This window comes from Cavia porcellus, unplaced genomic scaffold (genome assembly GCF_034190915.1).
Source record: "Cavia porcellus strain 051 isolate PalLab524CR breed Dunkin Hartley unplaced genomic scaffold, mCavPor4.1 scaffold_5, whole genome shotgun sequence".
Taxonomy (NCBI): domain Eukaryota; kingdom Metazoa; phylum Chordata; class Mammalia; order Rodentia; family Caviidae; genus Cavia; species Cavia porcellus.
Window position 1 is genome coordinate 31,037,857 of NW_026947488.1, and position 14,323 is coordinate 31,052,179.

The following is a 14,323-nucleotide window of genomic DNA, read 5'->3' on the forward strand; positions in this document are numbered from 1 at the left end:
ATATCAGATTATTGAGACTAAGAGTCAAAATCAGAGCTGTGTGCAAAAGTTTAGTTAGTTCACCTTATAAGTAGGCAAACAGAGCAACCTAAGATAGAGTCAGCTGGATAAAAGAAAATAGTACACACTAAGTGTGGAGTTATGTCAAGTCATGTTAACCTTAGAAAAGCAAAAGTAAACACAGGAAGAAGGGTAGCATGATGATAGAACAGAGAAGGATCTTCCTCTCAGGAAGAAGCTTCCTACTCAAAGTGTACTAATTCAATGAACAGCTCCTCCCTACCTCCAAGATCACTAAAAATATAAAAATAACCCATTTTGCTTAAGCTCAGTCCAAAGCTGCTGAGTAACTGACTGTTATAGTTGATACATTGTGTCAACTTGAGAAGTTTAGAATTTTGACTGAGACTCATGAGGAAGCCAGGATCCCTACTTGGTAAATATTCTCATTCTGTGCAAGAGGAGGGCACTAAGATTTTATTGGTGCTACACTCTGGCTGGAGGGGAGTGGCCTGTGTACACTATAAAGGAGGAAAAGAAGCTTTCTCTCCCCTTTTTTGGCTTTTCACTCTTGTTACTTGTGGCTGGCATGAATAGTTGCCCCTCAGCCAGGCCACCCTGCCTTGGAACTAGCTGAGTATGAAACTGAAATCTCCAAAAACTGTAAGCTAAATAAACCTTTCCTTTCTTTATTTTGTGTGTCAAGTGTTTTGTCTCAGCAATGAGATAAAAGTAACCAAAACACTGACTTTTCTCATGCTCTGCTTATTCATGTAAGAGCAGGACAAAAAAGACAATATGAAATCCATTTTTACAATCCTCTCCTGTAGACAGGAGGTATTTTCCTTATTCAAATACTCTCCTCGTTAGAAGAAATAAAAGAAATAAAGATAGGAAAGAAAAAAGTATCATTATTTGCATTTGATATGATACTCTACTTTGAAGATCCCAAAAACTCCACTAAAGGACTACTAGATTTAATAAGCAAATTCAGTAACATAGCTGGTTATAAAGTCAACCCTCAAAAACAACAGCCTTTCTGTACACGAATAAAAACTCACTTAAAGAGAAATCAGAGAAACAACATCTTCCACAATAGTACCCAAAAAATTAAATACCTAGGAAATAATCTTATGAAGGACATAAAAATACGTCGAGTGAAAACTACAGTACTCTGAAAAAGGAGATTGAAGAAGATACTGGAAAATGGAGAGAGATCTCATGCTCTTTGGCAAGAAGAATAAATATAATGAAAATGATCATAATTCCAAAACTGTTATACACATTCAGTGCAATTCCAATCAAAATTCCAATAGCATATCTCACAGAATTAGAGAAAATAATCCTAAAATTCATCTGGAACTAGAAGAGACATAAAATAGCAAAGGCAAACCTGGGCAACAAAGGCAAGGCAGGGAGTATCACAATTTCTGGCTTAAAATTACACTATAAAGCTACTGTCATAAAAACTGCATGGTACTGGCACAAAAAAAGACTCAAAGATCAATTAAACAGATTAGAAGATGCAGAAACAACTCCAGACATACTAAGCCACCTTATCTTTGACAAAGACGCCAAACACATTCACTGGAAGAAAGATAGCTTCTTTAATAAATGGTGCTGGGTCCAAATAGCACCTGCAATTTGGATGCAGGCTTTGCCAGAACTACAATTGGCAATAAAGTTTTTGGAGCCCTGAAGGGTGCTATGGATGGAGGCTTGTCTGTCTCTCACAGTACCCAAATTATTCCCTGGTTATGCTTCTGAAAGCAAGGAGTTCAATGCAGAAGTATATCAGAAGCACATCATGGGTCAGAATGTCACAGACTATACACATTATCTGATGGAAGAAGATGAAGATGTTTATAAAAAACAGTTCTCTCAGTACATAAACAACAACGTGACTCCAGATATGATGGGGGAGATGTATAAGAAAACTCATGTTGCTGTACAAAAGAATCCAGTCTGTGAAAAGAAGCTGAAGAGAGAAGTTGAAAACAAGAGACGGAACTGTCCCAAAATGTCACTTGCCCAGAAGAAAGACTGGGTAGCTCAAAAGAAAGTAGGCTTCCTCAGAGCTCAGGAGCAGGCTGCCGGGAGTTAAACCAAATATCTGTGAAGATTTTTCAGATAAAGACCAATAAACTTATTCATCAAGAAATAAATAAATAAATAAATAAATGGTGCTAGAAAAATTGGCTCTGCACATGCTGAATATTAAAGTTGGACCCATGGCACCCATTCTCCCACCCTTTGGACCCAGGACCTCCGTCTTGGAGGGCAGGCCACTTTCACTCCCATATCTCCCCCCCCCACACACTCAGACCTCAGACTTCCACCTAGGAGGACAAGCTGCTTTTGCACCCACCCTCCCACCCCCAGGAACCACCCCCACTCCTGGACCTACTATTGCTGTTGATCTTTGGCTGCCACTCCTGCTCCCAGAACCTTGGACTGCAGTGAATTAACCTTTCTGGATTGATGGGAGACTCAGTAATGTCTTGTGCAAAAAGAGGACCTTAGCAGGCCTTCTGTCAGTGTAGTGAGTTTGCTCCTAAAATGGAGGGAGCAGTAGCAAAGTCCCTTCCAGCTGTAGGACCTTGGTGAGCTTGACAAGAGTGTGGGTGAGTCCTTCCTCCCTACTGAGAACATCAGCTGAGTTGAGGAGTGTGCCTATTGGCCTTTCCCAACCTGAAGAAAATTAAAAGGGCTTATGAGACACCCAGCTGAGACAAACACTATAGACAGGGAGATCTGGTGGCCTGGAACAACCTGAAGACATAGTAACAATGGGAACTAAGGGTTCACTTCTATTAATAATCCTAGGCTAGTCAGTCTACGAAGAATATAGGACTCAACCAACAGGCCCTGCAGGAGGAACTTGGGTGACTGGCCCTCCTCTTCATTGTGGTACCCAGCAAACAGACAAACATCAACCACACGGTAGGACTCTAAGATACACACTACTGACAGTTGAGAATAGTGGAATTGAAAGGCCAAATATTAGCCCCAAAGGTGAAAATAACAAAACAAAAAAACAAAATATAATCTCATACATCTAGTCCATCAGGAGCCAGTACAGGAAACACTATAATAGAGGACTTTAAGTCATACACCTGAAATCTCTGAAAAGTTATCAAGTGAAATAAAGAAACAAATCTCTGAAGCTATAGAGGAAATCAAATTAGAAAGAGTTTCTCATGTAAAGACACAAATGACAGCCTTAGTAAAGGAGTTGCTCAGCATAGCTAAAGAAGAAATAGATTTTCAAAAAGTACAAGAGCATGGGAAACTGATTGAAACCTTAAATTAACAATACAGAAAACAAGCAGAATGCATGAAACAAATTCAAAGAGATATCTAAGAAATAAAAAATTCTATTGAAAGTTGCAAAAACCATTTAAATGAAGCTGAGGATAGAATTTCAGTCCTTGGGGACAGCTAGTGAAAATGAAAGGATAGAAATTTTAAAAATAACAATGCAGCATGAAATAACAATTCAGCAGCTTCAAAATGATTCCAAAAGAAACACTATCAGACTAATAGGCATCAATGAAGATGCAGGAGTCAACATGAATGACATACGTAAACTAATCAAAGAAGTAATAGCAGAAAATTTCCCAAACATGGAGAAGGAATCTGATATGAAGATAAGTGAGGCATATAGAATGCCAAACAGTCACAACCAACATAAATCTACACCCAGACTTATAATAATTAAGATCCCAGACATACAGCATAAAAACAGAATATAAAAAGCTGTTAGACAAAAGACACCATTCACCTGTCAAGGAAAGCTGATTAGAATCACAACAGACTTTTCAGCACAAACCCTCAAGTTAAGATGAGCTTAGAGTGAAGTATTTCTAGCCATAAAAGAAAAAACTTTCAACCCAGATTAATTTAACATGCAAACTAATTTGAAGGCAATAAGATTTACAAAGATGCCCATTCTGGTTTGACTATTGTCTCCTTTGGAAGTCCTGTAATGTTCACAATGCCTAAGTTTTGTTGGTCTTGTTCTCTACTGTTTTGTCCAACTTTATAATATCTAATGAGATAGACAATTCCTTTTAAGGAAACAAGAGACAACGTTGATAACCATTGTTAATAACCTTGTACTCTGTTCTACATCATGTGCTATGTCTAGCCTTGGTTTTGACTTACAGCTTTGTTTTGCCATATTTGACTTTATTCTCTCCCCCCCAAAAAGTAATAAGAACTAAGGAGTAATAAAATCCAAAATGTGTAAATTTTGTTGTAAAAAAGATAGGGAGGAAAAAAAAAGAGCTCTAACGGATATAACAGCAAGTGTGTTTAGGGGTGTTAAATAGCTGACTATATTAATGTTTTTGGATCATCGAACACAGCTGTTTGCAGTCTCTCTGTTTGAATGTCTACTTTGTATTCTTTGATACTGTGATTTGAGCAACTATTTCCAAGATGATAATATGTAATCTATTAACAGGTGATTTCTTACTGTTATGTTTTTTTTTTTTTGTAGTTCTGTATTATGGGTAACCTTACACTGCTTTGTTTTGTTTTGTGTTTTTCTCTTTTTCCTCTTAAATAAAAAAAATTTAACATGCAAAACTTTCTTTCAAATTTAATGGAGAAATAAGGTACTTCCATGACAAAGAACAATTGAAAAAATTCACATCCACCAAAACAACCTTAGAAAGAATACTGAAAGATATACCAGATAGAGATAAAAAATGATCACAACCCCCAGAACAACAACAGAAAGAAACCACCAGACAGGGCAAGCAATTAAACAAGGAGGAAAGAAAACCAACAGCAGCAAAATAACATGAAAAGGTGAGCCAGTACATATCAGTGAAATCCATCAAGGTAAATGGGCTCAATTCACCTAATAAAAGAAATAGTATGACAGCAAGGATCAAGAAACAGGATCCCACAATATGCTGGATACAAGAAACACATCTGACTCAAAAGGAAACTCATAGACTAAAAGCCAAAGGTTGGAAAACAATATTCCTTGCAACAGGAACCAGAAAAAAGCAGGGGTAGCTATCCTATTTGCAGACAATGTGAACTTCAAAACAAAAGTGATCAAAAGAGCTAAAAAAGGTCAAAACACACTTGTCAAGGGAACAATTCAAGAAGAAGAGCTAACAATCATAAACATATATACACCAAATATAGAAGCACACAACTATATAAGGCAAATACTAATAAATATGAAAAACCAAATATAAACAACAACACAATTGTAATAGGGGACTTTAAAACCCCATTGTCACAAAGAGATAGATCAACTAAACAAAAAATCAGCAAAGAAATAACAGAACTGAATAAAACTTGTGAGCAAATAGACTTAGATGTTTACTGAGTGTTCCACTCAGTCACACCAGAATACACATTCTTCTCAGCTGTGCATGAGACATTCTCCAAAGCAGACCATATATTAGCCCATAAACCATTATTAAATAAATGTAAAGGAATTGAAATTATCCCATGTATATTATCAAACCATAGTGCACTAAAATTGGAAATTAATGGCAACAGAAATTGCAAAACTTGTTATTGGAAATTAAATAATGACATCCTGAACAATCAGTGGGTTAAAGGTGACATTAAAGAAGTTAAGCAATACCTACAATTCACTGAAAATCAGATACAACATACCAAAACCTGTGGAACACAATGAAAGCAGTCCTAAGAGGGAAATATGTAGCAACAAACTGTCTTATCAAGAAAACAGAACAAGCACAAATACAACTTAATGCTACATTTCAAGCTTCTAGAAAAAGAAGAGCAAATCAAACTCAATGCTCATAGAAGAGAGGGAATCATAAAGATCAGAGCAGAAATTAATGCAATTGAGACTAAAGAAAAACTAAATAATTAATGAATCAAAGAGCTGTTTTTTTGAGAGAATAAAATTGACAAACCTCTGACTAACTTTATCAAGAAAAAGAAAGAAAAAAACTCAAATTCAGGCAATAAGGAATGAAAACAGAGAAATTACTACAGATCCCATGGAAATTCAAAAGATCAAGAATATCTACTTTGAAAATCTACTCACATAAGGTGGAAAACACAGAAGAAATGGACAAATTTCTAGAAGTATATGAACTACCAAAACTCAATCAAGAAGGTAGAAGATATAACAATTTTGGATAACCCAGTATCAGCTATTGAAATCGAAAATGTGATGTAAAAAATTACCAATAAAAAAGCCCAGGTGTTGATAGATTCACAGTTGAACTCTACAAAAAAATTTAGAGAAGACTTGATGCCAATACTCATCAAACTCTTCAATGAAATTGAAAGGGAAGCAATCTTCCCTAAATCATTCTTGGAGGCAAGTATCAGGTATCACTCTGATTCCAAAACCAGAGAAAGAACCAATCAAAAAGGAGAACTATAGACCAATCTCACTAATGAACATTGATGAAGAGATTTCTCAATAAAATGTCTTGTGCTCTGGGTGACTGATTTAGGGATGGCAACGCACAATGTATATACCATTTTTGTTCCCTGATGGTTGTATTTTGAGATTTTGTTTTACCTTTTTCTCTTTGAAATAAAATGGACTTTTTTAAAAAAGAAAGAAAGAAAACCATTTCAAAAAGAAAACTCTCCTCCTTTTGTTCCCAATTTTATTCTTCAAATCCGAGAGGCAAATACGCTTGATTTGTACAGAATTAACTGTTTGAGTTGCAGCCCTCAAATCTAGCTCCTAGCATTCCAGGGCTGAAGTAATCCAAGAGATGCCTTGGGCCCAGCCCAGCTTGCCCTGGAATAATCAAGTTTGCTTTCGCTGTCTGCTTCTCAATCTGCTCACAATTAGTAGGTCTCGGGTGGGGTCCTGGATATGAATTATTTTTTAAAATCCCCTGGAGTTTGATTTTGGGCCTCCCAGATGTGGGCCGTCCATTCATTCCAGTCTTCTCTTCTCTTCATCCATCCAATGGGGAAACTGAGACGCCACCACTGGCAGGTGGAACCTTGGGACTCACCTGTGCCTACCAAGGCTGAGGCCATCTACCAGCAGCCCAGGACATTCCCATGGCTTCGTGGGACTGTCCACCTTCTAGAGGACCTAACCCCTCAGAGAAGCCACACTGAGCCAAATGGCCCCTGAGGCCACTTGTGTGAATCAAGAGGTAGAGGGCGGTAGGGGTGGGGTGTTCTGGGGCACAGGCAGACAGTGCTGCCCTCTTCTGCCTCTGGCTGAGTCGCATTCTTGAGGGGCCTGAAAGGGTGAGGCCCATCTCTTTTCAGCACCCCCCCCAGTTGAAACCCAGCTCATTCTGCATACACCTCAACCCCTCTTCACAGAGCATTCCAGTGGAAACCACCCCACATGGTTTAGATTGTGCTACTCCAAACTCATCAGCATCATGGTTTTGTAACCCTCTTGATGCCTAAGATACATTTGCAAGTTTCTTGTTTCTTTCTTTTTATTTAAAAAAAAGTTCAGGGTTTGAGAAACCCAGAGAGCATTTCAGAGGCACAAACTTTTGCTGGTGGCCTAGCCAAGAGGGCTCTAGCTGTCCTTGGGGAGCTGGTGGGACAAGATGAGGGTGAGCCTTAGTGAGCCAGGCAGCAGTGCTGCGAACCCCAACTAGAAAGGTGGAGGATGAGTATGAGAGTCACTGCCCAGGAGTAGGGGAGGTGATTTTCTACCTCTCAGATGGAATGGAAGGCAGTGAAAACCAACCTGTGGATTAGTTTGATCTCTCGATCCTTCCAGGGTCCTTTCTGCCTGGGGAGAAGGGGTCACAGCAAAGCATAAACTCTCAGGTGTTGGAGTTGGGCCAGGTGAGTAGGCTGTCCCACCCTGTGTCCTTCATCTCCTCCTTGAGAGCCCCTTTCCATTTCCTTTCAGTAGGATGTGCTGAGCCCAGCAGCTATCAAGCGAGGGCCCCACACGTTCCTCGGTGAGTCCCTTTCTCCCAGGTCTCAGTTTCAGCTCTGGTAAAACAGGCAGGAGGCATCATGGTGGAGAATAGAATGACTTGGCAGCTTCAGTGGCCTCTTCTGGGATGACCTATTTGCTCCCTAGGGGTGACAGTCCCACCTGAAACAGCATTCAGTTCCCCAAGTTTGGAAGTTTCCCAAGGTAAACTCAGAAAGATGGGGTACAGAACTGTGAGAGAGGGGAGGGGAGGGAAGGCTGGGGAGGATGGGCCTGGTAGGTCTGAAGCCGCACATGGCTCCTCCCACTGCACACTGGCAAGATGTCCAGGCTGGGCCTTGGGAAGCCCCCAAATCTCTTTCTAGGTGAGCTGGTGACTGAAAAAAAAATGGCCCATGTGGGATGGACACAAAACAAAGGGCTCAGAGCTGAGTTCAGTTATCTGGGGACTCACCCTGTTGTTCCTGGGCTACCCCCTGGTAAAACCTTCTTTGCAAGAAGGGGTCAGAACCAATCAGGGAAGATGCACAGAAAGATGTTTGCTTTCTATAAGGGGCAGAGAGACCACAGGGAAGGCACAGACTTAACATTTCCCTCTTAATGTGTGTATGCGGGTAGAGAGAGGATTGAGAGAGAGACAGACAAGGCAAAGAATACAAAGGACAGAAGGAAGAATAAAGAAAGCGCAGACAGGTAAAGGGTAAGAGAGAAAAGAGGAAGCAGGGAAGGAAAGCGGGAAGAGAGGAGAAAAGTGAGGAAATGGAGAGGAAGGAAATAAAACAGAAGAAGAAAAACATGAGATGTCAGTTGACCCAGAAGAGAAGGGAAAAAAGAGAAGCACAGACAGGAAAAGGGAAGGAAGGCGTTGGGGTGGTGACCACAATGAGCAAAGAGAAGGACAAGAGCAGAGCGTGGTCACTGTAGGTCAGGCTGCCGAGGCCTCCCATCAGGCCTGCGCTCCAGCTTCCTGTCCTTGCGCTGGCGCCGGTCCTTCCGACCCTTCTTCTGGCGGGCAGCTCTCTCTGCAAGGGGAGGACAGGGCCTTGGTTCTGGGGCTGCAGGGCTACAGAGGTCCTGGGTGACTCCTCAGTCCTGAAGAACAAGGGTGCCCACCCACACACCCACAGGGACCCTAGAACAGAGGGCTCTGGTTTCGCCATCACCCGGTGTTAGACTGTGGGTTGCAGGAGTGGGTGCCCTCCCCACCACTGAGCCTTTCTCTGTGGTTCTTTAGGGGCAGGGAGGGCAACCCAGTGCCCTGCTTTGTACCTGCCAGGCCTGAGGTTCACTGGGGCTTCCAGTCAGGACTCAGCATGGTCACATTGTGGGTTCTTGACTTTTCATGTGCACTCACCAGGGTGGCAGGCTTTGTCCCCCAGAAGCAGGACAGCAACAATGTTTAGCAGTTAGCTGCCACACACCATAGCTGGACACCTAAAGGCTTTAGGGATGTGAAACTCTCAGCAGCCCCTGCTTGCATTTGACAGGTGATGAGAACAAACCCATAGATTAGCTTGGTCTCAGCTGTGACCATCCTAGCGTCCTTCCTGCTTCCCCTGTGGGGACGAGGGCTGGCTGCAAACAGCAGGACTCAGTTCTGCATCTAGACCCATTATGGAAGGGGATGAATTTCTAACACAGGTGTCTCATCAGTCCCTCTTCTTAGGTCAGGTGGCAGAACCCTGCAAGGGTACCAGCTTGCTCAGTGACACATTCTGACTGGAGTTTCTGGAGTCTGCCCTGTGCTTTCCCTTCTAGGTGGCACACTTAGAATGAAGGGACAAATACAGTAACCAGATGGGAGGAAGATGTCAGGGAGTCCCAGCAGGCTCTCTTTGAGAGCAAAAAACACTGGTGTCTCTGCTCCCTCTTCTGGTGGCAGCTCTCCTGGTCTATCTGACCTTCATTGGTCCCACTGCTGGCCCCTCTGGGCCTCCCCAGGACAGATCCTGACCCCCTCCATACCAAGTCCCTAATATGCTCTCCCAGCTGTTGTTTGTCATTGTTATTATTGACCGGTGAGAAAACCTAGGTGTGATTGGGAGCGAGACAAGCCCGACACTTCTGGCTACACATTGAGGCCTTCTGCAAGTACTAATCATCCCCAGATAGACCCCAGGGAACCATGTGCCCACTGGAGCACAGCAAAATAGGTGGAGGGAACCAATCTTCAAGGGCTCAGAGTAGTGGGGAGGATCTCAGGGTCTGGCAGCCATGGGTTACTTCTTGAGTGTCAACTGTGTGTCTGATTCCTTAGGAGTCTGGGCCATGCTCCAGCCCAACTCCTCTCCATGCAGGGCAGACTCAAGGTCACCCTTAGGCCAGGATGCCTACCTTTGGGGCTCCCACACCTACTCCAAACCCCAAGAAGACACTGAACCCATACTATCACTCTCAATTCTGGGGCTCCAGAAGAAGACCACTGGGGACAGGTATGTTACTGCCTGAGCTTGCACTGTCAGCTTTGAGGGTTCCGTGTTGGTAGTAAGTGGCTTTATTCCTCCCTTAAGCCAGGCTGTAGCTGCCCATGTACCCATTCATCCGTCCATACTCCATCCATCTACCTATCTGTTCCACCCATGCACCTACTCACCTATCCATTCACCTATGCACCCACTCATCTACCCACCACCCATTCGTTGTCCAAGAAAAATCAGCATGACACCTACTACATACATTCCAGGTCCTGCTGGAAGTGACAGCCAGACACAAGCAAAGACCTTGCTCTCCTTGGAGACTATATCCTGTCTTTTAAGGAAAGCAGACACTGGAAAGCAACCACAGACTGAGCAGGATCACTCAGAACACTGTGACTGCTGTGATGTGATGTGACAGACAGTGACTCCAGGGGCAGGAAACTCAGACAGTCTCTCTGTATCTATGAAAGAGGCATCCAAGCGGAGTTCAGGTGATGCCAGGAGCCATGTGGAGCTGGGAAGATTCAAAGAGCCGGATGCACAAAGTGCTCAGCATGGTGCTGGTGCCTGGGCAGCACTTTATGAGTGCCTGCAGCTGCTGCCTTTATTAGCATCATTAGCATCTACACTGTTATCATTGTCTAGGGGACAGCCTTCCTCTCTGAATTCCCCAAGAGCCAATCCTTGCCAACTCTCAGACCCACAGGGTAAGAAGGGCTACAGAGGTCTGTCTGCCTATCTGTCTAGATGCCTGCCTGCCTGTCTGTCTGTCTGTCTGTCTGTCTGTCTATCTGTCTTCTTGAGTCCATGATCACTTCATTTCTCACCCATCTCAACCTCCCTCTCTATTCCCAACTGCCAGACATGACTCCCAGAGGCTCTGCACTCCTTACTCAGAGACCTCATATCCTTCTGAAATGGGGGTGTCCATGGCTCAAATCCTGCATCCACCATGTCTTAGCTACGTGTCCAGGTGACCCAGCTCCAGGTCTGTCAGCCTTAACCATGACTTTAGATTCCTCTTTGCACACTGACAGTTTCACCCCTCCCTGGCTGTGTGACCTTTGGGCAAGTGACTCAAGCTGCCTGGGCCTCCATCTCTTCATCTTAAATGGGCGTAATAATAACACCTTCTTCAGAGCATCATTGTGCAGAAAACAAACTGTCTAGCACAGTTAACACTGCTAATTCTTATTACTACCATTTACTGCCAGATCTTACCAACTACAGTCTGCAGTGTCTCCTGTCTGAATCAGTGGTTCTTGAGTGCCCCCAGGAATATTCTGGAAATCTGTGCACTGGTCCTAGTTACCATATGAAGGGGTCCCATGGTGCTGACTGGACAGAGACTAGAAACACTGCATGGGACAGGCCCCCATGAAGACCAGTTGTTCTGTCACATCCTGGCCCAGCCTCACAGAGCTGAAAGCTGATCTCTGCCCTGCAGTAATGGCAAGCACTTTGAACACTCCACTCATTAACCCCATTAGGACTACAGTCTGACGCTAAGCAGGAGAGCAGATGGACCTCACTAATGATCAGTCACCATAAGAGAAGCAGCATCACATGACAAGGAGGTCAGACATGTACACAAGGTGCTGATCCCAGTCGCAGCTGGGACCCCTCCCACAGTGTGGTGGCACAACACTTGTATTGTAAACCTTCTCCTCTTTGTCTCTTCTTTGACTGGGCCCTGTGTTGGGTGTTTTGAAGGATCTGTGCTCATAGGCTATATTACCAATGGATTTCATTTAGGTTAGTAAGGAGCATGTTCCAAAGTGCTTGTATGACATGAGGAGGTCAGTATGGAAGGGTGGACCTGTCTTCCCCAGGTGCTTGGGGCTGAGCTTGTAAGCAAGGCTCGCTCACTCTCATGAAGGTGTGGTTGAGGGGGTACTCAGAACTATTCCTGGGGGCAGCATCCCCAGGACACTAAGAACCTCTGGGGGCCGTGCCCATTGCAGCCCCACACAGCACCCTTGCTCACCTCCTGGGCAAGGCCTCTGGATGGGACATTTCCTGGACTCGGATTGCACCTGGCAGGTGGCCTCTTCCTCCCTCCCAGCCTGCCCAGTCTCACGTACACGGGTCTCCAGGCCCCAGGTGGTACCGCAGGTCTTCCCGCCATGCATGCAGGGGCCCCAGCTGCCCCAGGGTCCCAGCTTACATTCCTCTGTAAGGTGAAGGAACAAGATGGACAGACAGACAGGTTAGCTGGTGGTGAGTGCCCTTCAGTCCAAGGGCAAGGCCTGGGCATTTGAAGACACCTTCTGAAAACACCCTGCAAGGAGCATTTGATCATTCATTAGGGACAGCAGGGGACTTGTTTAAAATTCGTTTCCAAGAGCCCAGGTTGAGCAAAGGGCAGACACTGCCATAGCCAGAAGCCAGCTGGTGACTTTAGCGGAGTTAGGGGCAGGTTTCCTGGAGGAGGTGACCTATTAGCCAACCCGACAATGGAAACATCTTCACAGCAGAAGAAATCTGTGGCTGTCAGAGTAGGGGTGAAAGTTGAAGCAGGGAAGAGCAGGAGATGAAGCTGAAAATCACCTGGGAGGTCCATGGGGAAGAATTTTTGAACTTAACCTTGATCAACCACAGAAGGCAGAAGATATCCAGTGCTGCTGAAAGTGAAGCCAAGGCTTGGAGTTCTTCACAGAGGCAATTTTTCCCATATGTATGAAAGTAGGTGTTTTATACATATATATTATCATCTAAGAGCCCCTGAGAGGCAGGCACAGGATACAAGTGACTGTGAAAGCCCTCATTCCACAGATCAGCACACTGTGGCCTGGAACAGCACAGGGTTTTCCAAAGGAACATGAACATGACAAAGGAACACACAGAGACGTCAAGGTCCCCTGGAGCCTGCAGAGGGCGGAGGGGCAGCCAAAGAGCAGCTGGGCCAGCCCTGCCTCCTGACTCTGCATCCACATATCAGGCTGGGGCAGCGGCTGCTGGCACATCTTGGGGTGCTCAGAGGAAGCAGGAGACACCGTGTGGGGGACTAAGAAAGCTTCCTGGACAGGGAGACTCGAGTTGAGGGTGGGCTAAGGGTGGAAGATCTATGGATGAAAGGAGCCACTCAGTAAAGTTCCCAGGACCACATGGTCCAGGATGCTCCCTGGAGTGAGTAAGTGGCAGTGGATCTCAGACAGGAAGAAGAAGATGGGGCAGAGAGACCAACACTGGAGAGCAGATTGCCCAGGGATGGCAGGAACCATAAAAGGCCTTGAGCGGAGGACCACCTGAGCAGATTGAAATAATCTGCCTGCATGGTGGTGCTCTGCGGACCACCAAGCAAGACATGAGGTGGGGAGGCAGGTGGAGGCTTTGGATTTAATCCCACTTTAGACCCACAGGTGAGGAACAAGGGCAGGGTGGGCTTGGGAGTGTCATACTGCTTCAGTTTTGTGCCACAAGTTGCTTCTGCCAGTTGACATACTGTCTATTGATTCTCATGTCTCATGTCTATTCTTTGAAATGTCACCCTGTGAGGGCAGAGGCTCTGCCTTCTGCTCACTGACATGTCCCCAGCACCTAGGATGGGGCCTGGAAAGCCAGCTGTGGTGGTGCATGTCTATAATCTAGGACTCTGGAAGGCTGAGGCAGGATCTCAAGCTTGAACCCAGCCTGGTCTGTTTAGTGACTTATTGAGACTCTGGATCAAAAATTTCAAAAAAGCCTCAGTTGCAAGGGCTAGATTTAAAGGTCTCGAGTTTAATCTTCAGCACTGAAAAAAAGAAAAAGGCCCTGGTCAGAGCAGATGGTCTAATGTATGCTGTTTGAGTGACTGAGGGACCAGACTAGGTTACACAGAGGGTGAGAGAAAGAAGGGTCCAGATGCCACCAAGTCTGGGCATGGCCACAGCGGGGTTCTGGATCTGGGTGTGGAGCTGGAACCAGGGAGGCACCAGGCTTAGACATCTAGGGGAGGGACCTGTGGAGCCAGAAGCCTCAGCTGTGGGATGGCCTTGAGCATGTGCCCAGGAAGACCGTTGGCAGTGGGTGACAAGAC

General features: G+C 44.7%; 1 protein-coding gene and 1 pseudogene across 1 annotated transcript in view; one reads left to right on the plus strand and one right to left on the minus strand.

Moving 5' to 3' along the window:
• Window positions 1–1,614: 1,614 nt before the first annotated feature.
• LOC111753410 (large ribosomal subunit protein uL18-like) lies at window positions 1,615–2,104 on the plus strand (annotated as a pseudogene).
• Window positions 2,105–6,612: 4,508 nt separating this feature from the next.
• Rspo4 (R-spondin 4) overlaps window positions 6,613–14,323 on the minus strand; it is a 34,278-nt gene continuing 26,567 nt past the window's right edge. The window contains exons 4-5 of the mRNA XM_003476325.4: window positions 12,293–12,478; window positions 6,613–8,910 (exon numbers count right to left, since the gene is read on the minus strand). Of these exons, the coding sequence (XP_003476373.1) occupies window positions 8,804–8,910; window positions 12,293–12,478 (293 nt within the window). The 3' untranslated portion in view covers window positions 6,613–8,803. The remainder of the gene's footprint in view (window positions 8,911–12,292; window positions 12,479–14,323) is intronic.